Source organism: Brachyistius frenatus, unplaced genomic scaffold (genome assembly GCF_029030835.1).
Source record: "Brachyistius frenatus isolate BFR_SWC_R1_liver_20210118 unplaced genomic scaffold, ASM2903083v1 Contig_194, whole genome shotgun sequence".
NCBI lineage: Eukaryota > Metazoa > Chordata > Actinopteri > Embiotocidae > Brachyistius > Brachyistius frenatus.
The window spans coordinates 602501-617500 of NW_027210793.1; the positions used below are offsets into that span (position 1 = coordinate 602501).

Below are 15000 nucleotides of genomic sequence, written 5' to 3' on the forward strand. Positions count from 1 at the left end.
AAACCGAGTAGGAATCACTTCATATAAGATTGACTCTTTTTTTGTGAAATGTAGAGATGCTTCAGGTTGGCGCTGTTCACCAGTTGAAGTGTAGGCAGAGTCACATCATCAGCGGGAGGAGTCATATAATTAGTAGAGTGTTCTACTAACTAGCCTGTGGTTGGACCAGATGAGATTATATATATGTACTTAATTTAAATCGACTGTGGTTTACATCACGTGTGTTGGACCTTTTTGTCCCACAGAGATGAATCACTCAGAATATAAAACGTCGTGTCGACTCATTCTGTCGCTCATTATTTTTATTTTATTATTTTACTGGAACAAACTTGGATTTTTTTTTTTTAAACTGATCATCTGAAATTTATTTCCACACAAACTGTTGTTTCCTGCTGCAGTAGGAAGTGATGGTCAGGACTCTGTGTGTGTGTGTGTGTGTGTGTGTGTGTGTGTGTGTGTGTGTGTGTGTGTGTGTGTGTGTGTGTGTGTGTGTGTGTGTGTGTGTGTGTGTGTGTGTGTGTGTGTGTGTGTGTGTGTGTGTGTGTGTGTGTGTGTGTGTGTGTGTGTGTCGGTCAGGTCCACCGGGTGCATTCGCTGCATTCCCAAACAGAACCCAACAATAGAACCCAGTCTTATAAATCACTGACTCACAATCACAGGAAATGAATATCATATCAGGACACACACCAGTCCGACTGTGCTTCATTGTGAGTGTTTGTGTTTGTGTGTGTGTGTGTGTGTGTGTGTGTGTGTGTGTGTGTGTGTGTGTGTGTGTGTGTGTGTGTGTGTGTGTGTGTGTGTGTGTGTGTGTGTGTGTGTGTGTCATTTTGCGTCAACACAATGAGTCTTTTGTTGCTCTCTGCTGCTTGTGGTGAATTAAAAGTAACTGTCCTTATGTGTGGCCTCTTGCATCAGCGCTGAATGTCACATTAACACTGAAGGTCTACATGTGAAAACCTTGTATCTCTAAAATGTCACCGGTACAACAGGCTGATATTAATAGTTCTCATCTGACAGCATGAACATCACAAAAAATCAAACTCACTTGTTTTCAGTCCATTTGTATCGTGCACTCAGCAGAGAGATCACCTGCTGTTATAATAAGCAGCCTAAATGATGAACACACTTTCACACACACACACACACACACACACACACACACACACACACACACACACACACACACACACACACACACACACACACACACACACACACACACACACACACACACACACACACACACACACACACACACACACACACACACACACACACACTTGTCAGTGAGTGTGTGTCAGCTGCTGGACCGGAGCAGAGAGCTGACAGGGGTTAATGAAGTTATTAACCATGTGAATGGAAAGATAATGGAGGAGTGAAGTGACTGATGATGGAGAGGAGAGAGGAGATGCTCATCCACACACGCTGGCATTCAGCCGATTCGGCTTTTATTTCTGATGGATTTTAATCTGCGCCGTGTGTGAAGAGCTGCGACGCCAGAGGAGAACAGACACTAATTAGTTTTAGTCAGGCAGCTGACTGACACTGTGCAGCTGTGGGGGCCTCTCGGTGGCGTGTTGGACCGCCTGTGGCTGCATGATGTTTACCAGAAACCCTGTTGTTCGGTTTACAAATGATGGCTGCAAATCTGGTGAACCAATCAGAGGCAGGGGGCGATGAGGCCACTAACAATGAATAAAAACAAATAAAAAACATATTGAAGAAATTAAAAACAATATTAAATCAAAACAACATTCAAAGATATCCATGCAACCCAGTAATCACGGCAAAGCGTTAAATAGACATGCCGGTCCACCACAGATAAATGTGAGATAGCCACGCTTTGGCCTGTCTAGGCATGAAAGTTACATGTTTTGAAAGTGTGAAAGTTACACGCGTAAATGTCATGTGAAGCAGGAATATGTGACCAAGATCCCGCTTTAAAGGCAACATGGGCCATTTTTGGGGCATTTTTAGTTGCAGGCTGCCATGCGAGACGACAAGGTTTGAATCCAGGATGTAGCAGCATTGTTTTTTGTTTTTGAACACCAACCACGTGTTTTCGCTATACATTTCATTTTCCTGAGTAGCAGTAGGTTTCATTTCCATCCACTACAGGAAAACGTGTAACTTTCATGTAAAGACAAACCAAAGTGGGATATTTCACGTTTTGCTGTAGTGGGCCAGCGTGTCTATTTCACGTTTTGCCGTGATACTGGGTTCATCCATGATGTGTCATTAATACTATATAAAAAAAATAAATCATAATATATTTAAAGGTTGGTCCTCATCTGGAAATGACAGTGAGATTAAATGTGTTGTCAGATGAGATTTGAACACTGGTATTGAAGGTGATGACCTCATCTGAAGGGGAACCCAGAGCTGCACTGAAAAGGCCTGGTCTGGTTCTAGGAACCACTTAGAGGTGCTGGTCCAGTGACCTGAGCAGGTGATGATGGCTATCATCTTCGCTTCCGTGCACCAATCAGGAGCCTCGTTGCAAAATTCTGAACCAGCTGCAACCGGGATATCAGCGTCTGACCCGTTCCAGCACACATCAGGCCCACTGAGCTGACCATCAGACTGCCTGAGCAGCAGCTCTGAGTGAACTTCAGTCTTTGTTCCACTTCACCAGAAACAAATGGAATCAATGAACAATCGGTACAGTAATATGTACACAAGAAACCACACGCTGGGAAATCAGATTACACAGCTAATGGGATTTTCCACGCTCACGTTATTATTCTTTTACACAAACAAGAAAATGACTTTCTTCAGTAAAAATCTATACAGACAAACCAGATTTCTTATTGAGGAAATTACTCCCAGAAACCTGCCTCCTGAGCATCTTCAACGTCAGCGATGATAACACTGGTGATGCAGATGTAATTCATAGATAAAAGTCCTCTGTCCCGTCCGGTGCACAGAGCCACTCATTGCTTTGTTAAGTGTGAGTGAGGATGTTTAAATTCTCCTTCGCCGGATTCCAGAAAGAGTTTTAAAGGATCCAGTAAACACAGGAAGTTTATTAACAGGAGTGTTGGAGTGAGACTGAAGACATGGAGCCACGTCCCCAGCACAGACCACTGACCTACATCTCTCAGTCCTCAATGACTTACTGTGTGTGTGTGTGTGTGTGTGTGTGTGTGTGTGTGTGTGTGTGTGTGTGTGTGTGTGTGTGTGTGTGTGTGTGTGTGTGTGTGTGTGTGTGTGTGTGTGTGTGTGTATGTGTGTGGCATGTGTGTGTGTGGCATGCACTTGTCATTTGTAGGTCAGTGTGACAGAGGCTGTTGTTGTCAGAGAGGGCAGTGCCCAGGTCATTGAGGTTGAAGTGTGTGTGTGTGTGTGTGTGTGTGTGTGTGTGTGTGTGTGTGTGTGTGTGTGTGTGTGTGTGTGTGTGTGTGTGTGTGTGTGTGTGTGTGTGTGTGTGTGTGTGTGTGTGTAGGTGTGGTATTCTCTGCTGGATAGTTGGCACCACTGCTGTGAGCATCAGACACAATGTGACTATTGTTGTTAAAATATTAGGGGACAGGAAGAAGGATGGTTTGGGGGGAGAGGAGGGGGGGTTGATTTGGGTCAGACCGAGTTGGTTCTGGTCTCGGCTGACAGCTGGGACATTCAGAGTCAGAGTGTATGAAGTTTAACAGCCCGGTGGAGTCACTCTGGAGGTCTGCGACCATGTGAGGATGCAGCTGCAGTGTTCAGTGTTTACATTCAGTATTTACACAAGTTCACGTTCTGAAATCACACGAGAGTTCTTCGGTGTCTCCGTGTGAACGCGGTGTCAGCGGCCCGTCGATGGGCCACAAACTCTGCCTCCTGGTGTGAAGTCCTCCGCTGTCCTGCAGCCGCCTCCTCAGAAAGAAGGTCGCGACTTGCCGACCTGCTGTATGTGCGTGTGAAGGCGTTTGAGGTCAGAGATAAGTGCTGATATTGACACACGTTGTTTGTTCTGCGTCTCTTGTCTCGGTGTCATTAAGTCGTGAAGTCCTGGTGCAGCAGCTCCTCTCTGATATGGAGCTGCTGTCTTCATCTGTTACAGCGACGGTTTCCCATCATGCAGATATACGTCGGTGACCCTTGTGTTTGCGTAAACTGGCTTCAGACACGATGGAGAGACTCGCTGCTTCTCTTCAAACAGAAACTACGAACACTTTTTTAATCTTCCGATCGCTTGATGTGGTTTTAGAGCAAAATCTGCAGCGTATTTGAACAAGTCTGACCGTGCAGAGAGGTTGAGCGACAGGATGTGAGGTCGGGACGTCCTGTTTCTTTATTTATAGTTTATCAAACTGACTTTGTGCATACGAGAGTTACCTTTTTGGCCGCTGCAGTCTTTACGTTCATCTTGGTGCAGACTTCTTCCATCTTTAAAGTAATTCAGAAGTGTTGCAGGTCTCACCTGGTCTGATTACAGCTGTGTGACACAAGTGCCACAGGCGAACGGCTGCTTTGTTCACAGTATTGTTTATCCTTTGAAGCCGAGGTCAGACGAAGGCTCAGTGAAGGTCTCAGTTAAATCTGCAGGAGCTGGTTGGAAAAGATAAAACATGACATGAATATTTGGATTGTAACTTACATTTCTTCTTCATATTCTGTATATGTATTGACGTCCAGACCACTGTGAGCAGCATGGGAGCTCTGCAGATATACAGCACGGTGCAGTGCATTGTGTTGTGACCGTAGATTCTCGGTCTGAAAAATGAGGCCAATGCAGAAGTACCTTAAGCTGCAATACCACCGAGTGCCACTAGAGGTCGACTCCAAAAAGATACCGGCTCCATAGACTCCCATTCAACTTCTCTCATAAAATTATTATTTAAAAAAGATTTTCTCCATCAGTTATCTCTGTGTTTTTAGCTAAAGTCACTCCTTCTTATTAGTTTCCTGGTGGTCCATCCGAAAATAATCCCTCATTCATTAGAAAATACGTTTTTGGGGCCGTGTCTGTTTGATTGACAGCCCTGTGGTGCAGTCAGGTTACAGCTATCGGTGGGCGGGACGTAGTATCGTCAGGTTTCCAATCAGATCAGTCAGATCCACCGCTGGCTCCTCCCCCAACTCGTCCAAACATGGTCACTTCCTGCTCCAAACCGCTCCGAACTAGCAAGATGGTGACGGACAGAATCTGAACTGGAGGATTCATAACGACCGATGGATGATGTCACTGCCGGTTGCCAGTTGGTTGTGCTTTCTTCTCTCCACATCATTTAAAGTTGTGCCACAGTTGCTTTTCTGCTAATGTGGTGTTAATAGCTGAAATGTGGTAACGTGATGGCAGACAGGTCGTAAACAAACCAGTCAAACTCATGGAAAAGAAACCGGCAGTACAATTATCAACCAAGTCCTTAGCAGACCCACTTACTGTTGAACTAACTGTACCCCGACCAATGCTGGATCTCTGATCCTTATCAAGAACAGATATTCATTTTTTAATATAAATACATGGAGTAAACAAATATTCTTGGTAGGAATATCCTAAAATGTTTAAGGCACCATTTTACAACATACAAACTGTGAACTCACACTTGGTTACAGACACACATGAACCTCGAGCTTTGGTGTCTCAGCTTACTGATTGGACATAAATGGGGAAGCTTTTGCTCAGACAGTAGAGTGGGTTGCACACTAATCAGAAGGTTGATGGTTCAATCCCCAGCTCTTCCTGTCCACATGCTTAAGTGTCCTTGAGCAAGACACCAAACCCTAAATTGCTCCCGATGGTGTACCATCAGTGTGTTGTAAGTCACTTTGGATAGAAGTTCAATGAAATGTAATAATAAATGCTGATCAAGCAGCTTCATGTGGTCGGGATCATTTTCAGGTTCATCCCTTTGGATTCAAGCAGAGTTTCAAAGGTTTATGAGTCATACTGAGTTTAGACGGACAGTTTATCAACAGCTGCTCCTTTAAACTGAAGGTATTGTTTTATTTATTGTTTATTTCAAATTCAGGATCAGTGCAACTGATTTCCTCGTGGATGTAGAACTGCCTGCAGACAGTGGATCAGTTCTGCACGTGCGGCTGACCTGATGTGTAATGACTCCAAAGTTACAGTAATAATGATTGATCACAGATTGATGTAATGGCTGCTGATGAAGCTTCGGACTCATTAGCAGGGAGACACAGAAGCAGGCATGTGAGGGTAAAGACAATGAGATGAGGTAATGTTGCCTTCATGTGCACTACAGTGTGTGTGCACTGCAGAGCACTGACAGACTCTCACAGCCAGGGGGGAGAGAGAGAGAGAGAGAGAGAGAGAGGGTATGTGTGTGTGTGTGTGTGTGTGTGTGTGTGTGTGTGTGTGTGTGTGTGTGTGTGTGTGTGTGTGTGTGTGTGTGTGTGTGTGTGTGTGTGTGTGTGTGTGTGTGTGTGTGTGTGTGTGAGGGGGGGGGGGCTGATTTGCATGACAAGAGCTCCTGGAGCCAATGGCCTGACTGGACAGAAGGAATATCAGGGCTCCAACAGGAAGTGACGTGTCGGGTTACACACTCCTCCCTCTTTTTCCTCAGGCAAGAGAGAGAGAGAGGGAGAGGGAGGGAGCAGAGGGGCGAGCAGGGCAGGAGTAAATGGGCCAAGCAGCAGTCTCATTCTTCCTGGGTGAGATCACAGACTGCAGAATGTGTTGAGATCTGCTCCACTGCTGAGGACAAGACTGAACAAGAGGAGAGACACACAGGAGAGAAAGGAGGGAGCACGAAGGACATAGGAAGGAAGGGAGGAAGGAGGAGGAGGAGACTTGAGTTTTGGGAATCTTTTGGGATCTACTCTCCCTGCAGGATTGAGTAAGCAGAGTGTCTCAGGGGCTGAGCTGAAGCCCTGCCCCGGAGTTAGCACAGCAGCCTCACTGCAGCAGGGACAAGATGAACTATCTGGTGAGTGTGTGTGTGTGTGTGTGTGTGTGTGTGTGTGTGTGTGTGTGTGTGTGTGTGTGTGTGTGTGTGTGTGTGTGTGTGTGTGTGTGTGTGTGTGTGTGTGTGTGTGTGTGTGTGTGTGTGTGTGTGTGTGTAATGGCATGCTGACTTTTAAAATATTCTGAAGCTCTTTCGGTGTTTGTCTGCTCCTTTCTCTCCTGTGGTTCAGTGTGTGAGTGTTTGAGCAGGACCTGCTATGTCCCAGCTGTGAGTGTGTGTGTGTGTGTGAGTGTGTGTGTGTGTGGTGGGGGTGGAGGGTATGAAGAAAAGGAAAATGTGAAGGGGGAGGAGGGACAAACTGGAGTTTACATTTTTTTCTGTGGATTCCTACCTTTTGTTGGCTCTTGGCAGGGGTGTGTGTGTGTGTGTGTGTGTGTGTGTGTGTGTGTGTGTGTGTGTGTGTGTGTGTGTGTGTGTGTGTGTGTGTGTGTGTGTGTGTGTGTGTGTGTGCAGGTTGAGGAAACTTTGCTGTCCTGTAGAGGAATGTGCTGGGACAGAAGAAGGTCAAAGTTGCTGAACATTCTTTCGTCCTTGAAGTTTCAGTTCGAGAATCAAACTTAGAAAACTTTGTCACTTCAGCCATTAAAACATAACAAAAGTGAGAAATAATATGTGCTGTGAGAAATGAATAAAACATCCCAAAATAAGCAGAAATGTGAGAATTCTAGGTTGTGTTTCTGAATGTGTCGTCAGGAATGCGGAGAAAGTCACTTGATGCCTGTAATCCTCCTGAGAGCAGCTTTCCTCTCAGGATCTTGAAGACCCCCAAGTTGTCTTTTAAACTTTCTTCCTTGATGCCTTGGTGAACAGAACGAGGAAGCAGACACACTCAGAGCTGCTCAGTGGGGTTTTATCTGCTTGTTGCTGTTCAAACATGAGCCTAGGTGGACTATAGAGGGGGGAATTAGGAAGGTTTACAGCTCTGGAAAGAAAGAAAGAAAGAAAGAAAGAAAGAAAGAAAGAAAGAAAGAAAGAAAGAAAGAAAGAAAGAAAGAAAGAAAGAAAGAAAGAAAGAAAGAAAGAAAGAAAGAAAGAAAGAAAGAAAGAAAGAAAGAAAGAAAGAAAGAAAGAAAGGAGAGAGGGAGGGAGAGACATGGTCTGTCTTTCTGCTGACTCAGAGGAAAGTGGAGCAAAATGAAGGTTTGGTTTTATGGCCAAAGGACAGAGGGGAGGGATCAGAGGGCTGGAAGAGGAAAAATGTCTGCTTTAAAGGAGCGGAGGGACATGGTGAAGTGTGACAGTGATTCGGTGTGGAGGAATGACACTGGCAGTGACAGTCCTCCCCTGCTATTGTCTGGGAGGCTCCTGCCTCAGTGTTGGCTCTGTGTCCCACCACTGGGTCTGTGTGTGTGTGTGTGTGTGTGTGTGTGTGTGTGTGTGTGTGTGTGTGTGTGTGTGTGTGTGTGTGTGTGTGTGTGTGTGTGTGTGTGTGTGTGTGTGTGTGTGGGGTAACTACACAGTCAGGAATGTGGCAGACTGAGATACTGAGGGGCAGATCTGTGTGTGTGTGTGTGTGTGTGTGTGTCTTTGTCTGTGTCTGTGTCTGTGCGTAACGAGTAATTACACGCCAGTAATTAGTGTGTAATTAATATGAAATAACATTCCAGCTCTCTGCTGTGAAGTCTCCGTATTATATTTACATTTAAAAACAGTGGGGCATTTTTTGTGGAAAATAAGTCGGAGGGAGACCAACTGCACTTTGATTCTACAATTTTTTTCTTTTTTTAGTTTTTACATGAATGATTTCATAGATGCATCTCCAGTTATTATTTTTTATCGACCTGCGTCACATGACTGTCCAACAACGAGTGTGTTCAGGTGTGTTCAGGTTCAGGACAAAATAAATGAAGGTCTGATTTCAAATGAGTGCGTTTACCTCAGTCAGTAACGTTATACAAGTTTAATACGTTACTTAAGATAAATGATATTGATAGTAAACTTTATTTGTAACAGAGATTTATTACAAGAAATTAGGTCAAAGTGCTTCACAGCAATAAAATTACAAGGTTCAAGGTTAATTTATTTGTCATCCCGACCGTATCCATATTAATACACTCAGTGGAACCAGATTACATTTCTCAGCGGCAGTGGAAAGATTATTATTATTATTAAAATCTCCTGAACACATAATTTACATATAACTGAAAACATACAGAAAACACAGAATTAACACACAATAACATTATTTGATAATAACACAATAACATGTGCTGCTCTACACACACACTGTCCTCTCTACACACACACTGTCCTCTACACACACACTGTCCTCTCTACACACACACTGTCCTCTCTACACACACACTGTCCTCTACACACACACTGTCCTCTCTACACACACACTGTCCTCTCTACACACACACTGTCCTCTCTACACACACACTGTCCTCTACACACACACTGTCCTCTCTACACACACACTGTCTCCTCTCTACACACACACTGGCCTCTCTACACACACACTGTCCTCTCTACACACACACGTCCTCTCTACACACAAACTGTCTCCTCTCTACACACACTTTGTCCTCTACACACACACACACACACACTGTCTTCTCTACACACACACGTCCTCTCCACACACACACACACACACACACACACACACACACACACACACACACACACACACACACACACACACACACACACACACACACACACACACACACACACACACACACACACTGTTGAAACAATACATAGAGGACAACCTCAGAGGTATGGAGGGAATCCTCTTCATCTATTTCAAACCAGCTGTGTGTGTGTGTGTGTGTGTGTGTGTGTGTGTTAGTGTTTATGTGTTTATATTCACACATTATTTGTGATGCTCTGAGATATAAACCTCAAGTTATTAATAATCTGTGTTGGTATGAAGATTCTCGGGATCTTCAATGTGTCAGCTCGCATTTTTCTGTCCGTGTATTTCGTCCTGACTCACAGACTGAGTCATGGATGCCTGGCTTACAGCAGGAATCCCCCCTGTCTCCTGTCTCCTGCCTCTCACACACACACACACACACACACACACACACACACACACACACACACACACACACACACACACACACACACACACACACACACACACACACACACACACACACACACACACACACACACACACACACACACACACACACCCTGTCTCTGGCCCCCCCACCGTGTTCCTGCTCCGGTGATTAGCCGCCTGCATTCATCTACAAAACCACACACACACAGATCCACTGAACTCTGCCATCCTCACCGACCTTTGACCCCTGAGTCGAAGCACACACAGGTGTGTCACCCATAAAGTCAGTCAGTCAGTGGAGCAGTGAATCAGCCAATCACAACGCGTTCTCATTCAGACCCTCGGAGTGACTGTGTGTCATGCAGGCCAGGAAGGGTGACTCAGTGACCTTTGACCGTCGTCCCATGTGCTTCTGGGACATTTCACAGAGGATCTGAGGAGGTTTTGGAGAAGCTGGAGACAGAGCCCACTGATAGCTGATAACCTGACTGCACCACAGGCCTGTCAATCAAACAGACACGCCCCCCAAAAAACTTCTTTTTGAGTCTTATTATTATCTAATTGACGGATTATTTTCAGATGGACCTCCAGAAAACGAATAAGAAGGAGCGACTTTAGCTAACAACAGGAGAAATTTTATTGACTTTGGATTTGATGAGAGAAGTTGAATGGGAGTCTATGGAGCCGGAGGCTTTTTGGAGCCGACCTCTAGTGGCACTCGCTGGTATTGCAGCTTAAGGCTCTTCTGCATTGATTTTTCAGAACCGGAACCTACGAACAATTTTATATCCAGTCCGTGGTCAGCCATCAGTTCAGGCTCAGTGACCAACAGGAAGTTCCGTGCTTCACGGTCTCCGGGGTTTCATCATAGTTACGGTCGGCTCGTCTGAGATCTGGTCCGAGAAGGAGGGAAAGTGAAGATATTACTTTCATATGATGCAGTTTGAACCATGGATTTATCTGTTTTGAGTTGTTCGTTGTAGATATGCAAAATGTTATTTTGCATATCTACAACGAACAACTCAAAACAGATAAATCCGTGCAAAACGAGTCGAGTTTCCAGACTGTAATGAAGAAAACTGAAGCCAGACGAGTGGAGAGATAACTGTGTTCGCTCTAAATGATGAAAACCATGAAACTGAATTCCCCTCAGATCTAACAGAATTAAGAGATTCTTGTATAAGTGAGCGTTAAAAGCTCCAAATGACTAAGAGATCAGGACCGAAACCCGTTTGTTTCTTCACGCCGTCGACTACAGTGAGCAGACAAACAACACGCCATGAATCACTGAGTGTTTTTCCCCTCCACTCAGTGCTGAATCACAGAGCCAACAGTGCAGTCTCAGCTGCAGCTCTCTCAGCAGATTTATGTGAGTGATCAAAGTGTCACAGTTCGCCAGCGTGGAGATTTATGCCGCCGTGGTCACCGAGCCATTTCGAACCAGACACCTTCGGTCGTTTTTGTTTTCTCTGTTCGGAGCAGTTCTGTGGAGATGAAGCGTTACAACGCTGGTGATGCATTAAGGCTCTTCAGGACAAAGCTGTTCTGAGACGCTGAAGGCTGTGTTTCAGTGGATTGACTTCTCCATCATAAGGGACGCTTTGAGCAGAGAAATCCAATATATTAGGTACACCTGTTCAACTCCTCATTACATATTTAATGAGCAGAATCTCAATGCATTGGGGTATGAAGACCGAGAGGATGTCAGAACGAGGGGGAAATGTTATTTTACGGGACTTTGAATGCGGCGTGGTCGTTGGATAGAAAGGCAACGATAGCTTTTAAAGCCACGTTCAGAACAAACACGAAGCGAATTACTTCACGATCGATGCAAAACACGCGAATGTCTGTTGTTTCCTGGTCCGATGACTCTGATCTCTGCTGCGACGTTTAAAACATCGTGTAAACTCCGTGACAGCGTGGATCCGTCCTGCCTGGTGCTGCTGCTGTGACGGCGTGGCGGTTTTCTTAGAACCAACTGAGCATCATCTAAGCGTGAGATCTCGGACCGATAGAGGAACTCTGGGATGTGGTGAAACGGGAGAATTTGCGTCGTGAAGGTGATTCTGCCTATAAATCTGCAGCAGATGTTATTATAATGTCAACACGGATCAGAATCTCTGAGGAATGTTTCCGGCACCATGTTGAATCTCTGCTACCAAGAATAAACTGGTGCAAGTTGTCCTTAATGAAGCGTCCGGTGGGTGTGGAGAGCTCAGTCACCTGAAGGAGTGTCGGCAGGTTTCATTTCAGGCCTCCGCTGCCTGTTTAAGTGCAGGTTAGTAAAGCTCTTGAACACAGGCTGCTGCGGATCCTCTGTTGTGTTCTGCACATAATAATGTTGACGCAACAAATTTCATCCTGGGAGTTGAACCTTATAGGACTACTGGTTAGTTAAAAGCCTAACAGCTAACAACAGTCAGAACTTTAAATAAATTATACATGTGAAGCTGAAAACATGACGGTTTAAAGTTACACCAGCCTGCTTCCACATTACTGTCACCACTCAGGGGACTGAAATAAGTTTAATGGAGGACAAAATCAACTCTTTTGTGCTTCTATACAAGGAGCCAAAAACACGGCTTTGTAAAGCTTATTTTCTAATTAATGACAGGATTATTTTCAGATAGAGGCTTTTTGGAGCCGACCTCTAGTGGCACCAGGTGGTATTGCAGCTTAAGGCGCTTCCACATCAGCCTCATTTTTCAGAGCTGGAAGCTACGAACAGTTTTATATAGAGTCTATGGACAGGCCCTCCTGGATGCTCCACCTAGGCTCCGCCCCTCGCCTCAACCAAACCCAGTATTTCCCCCCTTGGTGAGCAACAGTCACCTGTCTGGTGCTCTATGTGTGGACTTTGTCCAGACTTCATATGAGGCTCTTCAGCCATTTGCAGTAACAGCTGATTGGTCGGTTTTGTCGTCAGAGAACAGAATAAAATTAGGAAACTGATTATTTTGGACGTAAGAGGAAGAAAGTTGCTGGTATGAAGTGTATTCAGTCCATTCTGCTGGTTTCTTGTGATGTTTTGATCCCTGCATGCATCTCTGTGGTGCATAAGGTGCAGCAGCCTCCTCTCTGTTGTGAACAGTCTGGCAGCTCCTCATAAGTTCCTACCTCACCCTTCTGTCAACAGGTTAGGCAACCTCAGGCCACGCCTCCCTGAGTCTGTGCTGAGCCCCAGGCTACACAATCCCTGCTGTTGTTTGTGCTGTTAGTCAGAGCCTGAAGGCAGGAATTCTTCAGCTGGGATCATCCCTCCTGTAAAGCAGAAGCCTGAACCAGAACTAGCAGCTGGGGCTGTTTGAGAAAACCCGGGTTTTGTTGTGAGGTGAAGGAGGATCTGTTTAAACAGGCCGGTTTCAGATGTGACTTTTGCGGGGAATTTAAAGGTTTCCTCAAAACATAATTTAAACCAGGGGTCTCCAACCTTTTTCCTCTGAGAGCTACTTTGACAAAATAAAGTGTCTGAGAGCTTCTTATCGGAGACCCCTGATTTAGATGGAGCCTTTAAGACGGCCCTCAGGCACCACTTTGTGAAAGTACCAGTAGAAGTCAGGAGAACTGAGGAGCTCAGATAGAGTGTCGCCGCCTGTTCAGAATCTCACTGCTGAGTAAATTTCGTCTTAGTTTCCACTGCCTTGCTGAACAAACCCTGATGATGTCATCGGGGTCTTCAGGCTTCATGGAGCTCCTCCAGAGACACAGAAGACATGATCCAGTGAACCTCACGGGTCAAATCAGTGCAGTTTTCATGGAGTATCACCTTGTATCCTGATTTTATTTTTTTATTTAATGTTCATAAACGTGGCTCTTTTTAATTATGTCTGATCTGCAGGATTCACCTCTGAAGGTAGGAAACACAGTTTCACACATTGCTGCCCCGCACAGAGCACAAAGCATTACAAGGTTAGACATGTCGTGTCCCCTGTCTCGTGCTCTGGGCTTGTAAACATGATGTAGCTACACGTCAGTGTCCTGCAGAAACACCAAGCTCAGCTCCAGCTCCAGCTCCAGCTCCAGCTCCAGCTCCAGCTCCAGCTCAGCTCCAGCTCCAGCTCCAGCTCAGCTCCAGCTCCAGCTCAGCTCCAGCTCAGCTCCAGCTCAGCTCCAGCTCCAGCTCCAGCTCCAGCTCCAGCTCCAGCTCCAGCTCCAGCTCCAGCTCCAGCTCAGCTCCAGCTCAGCTCCAGCTCCAGCTCCAGCTCCAGCTCCAGCTCCAGCTCAGCTCCAGCTCCAGCTCCAGCTCCAGCTCCAGCTCCAGCTCCAGCTCCAGCTCAGCTCCAGAATCCTCCATGCTCCGCTAGGTGGAGGATTATTTCTGCTCCTGTACACAGCAGCTCTGCACTTACAACTATTTCTCAAGAACAGTCTGACATGCCAAGACAGGAAAGAGGGTGAGAGGAGGAGAGGGGGGTTGGAGGGACTGAAGGAGAAAGAGATGTCGGAAAGAAGGGGAGGGAGGGAGGAACAGGATGAGGAGGAAGAAACAACGGAAGGAAGGAAGGAACAAGAAGATCACTGCTGTTTGTAAACTTGAGGATGAAATGCAACTGTGTGTGTGTGTGTGTGTGTGTGTGTGTGTGTGTGTGTGTGTGTGTGTGTGTGTGTGTGTGTGTGTGTGTGTGTGTGTGTGTGTGTGTGTGTGTGTGTGTGTGTGTTTTGTGACAGCTCTGGAATGTGGGGTAATAGGAGAGTTGTGTATTTGCATGTGGAGACCTTGGAATGTGTGTGTGGAAAGGAAGGGGGGCAGGGTCCAGGTCCAGGCTTGCTTTAGCAACAGGGACACACACACACACACACACACACACACACACACACACACACACACACACACACACACACACACACACACACACACACACACACAGAGAGACACCTTGGTGATACACAGCTGCAGTAATCACAGCATTTGTTTCTTCACACTTCATTTGCTCTTACATCAAAGATTTATTAATAAATATCACACGTCAGTGAGCTGATCTGGTCGAGTGATGTTGGAGCGCTTTGTTTCGGACTCTTTGGACAGCGGACAAACCCTCGTCATGGTGATCCACATCAGATGCAGCCCGG

General features: G+C 45.8%; 1 protein-coding gene across 3 annotated transcripts in view; it reads left to right on the forward strand.

Annotated features, from left to right (window-relative positions):
• The window catches only part of bcar1 (BCAR1 scaffold protein, Cas family member), an 81788-nt gene that overhangs the window by 28902 nt on the left and 37886 nt on the right, over positions 1–15000 (forward strand). Inside the window, exon 1 of one of the 3 annotated variants that reach the window (XM_069718609.1) lies at positions 6517–6875. The exons of the other annotated variants lie outside the window; for them this stretch is intronic. Coding sequence (XP_069574710.1) covers positions 6864–6875 — 12 coding nt within the window. The 5' untranslated portion in view covers positions 6517–6863. Of the gene's footprint in view, positions 1–6516; positions 6876–15000 lie in introns of those variants that run through there. 3 annotated transcript variants of the gene reach the window in all.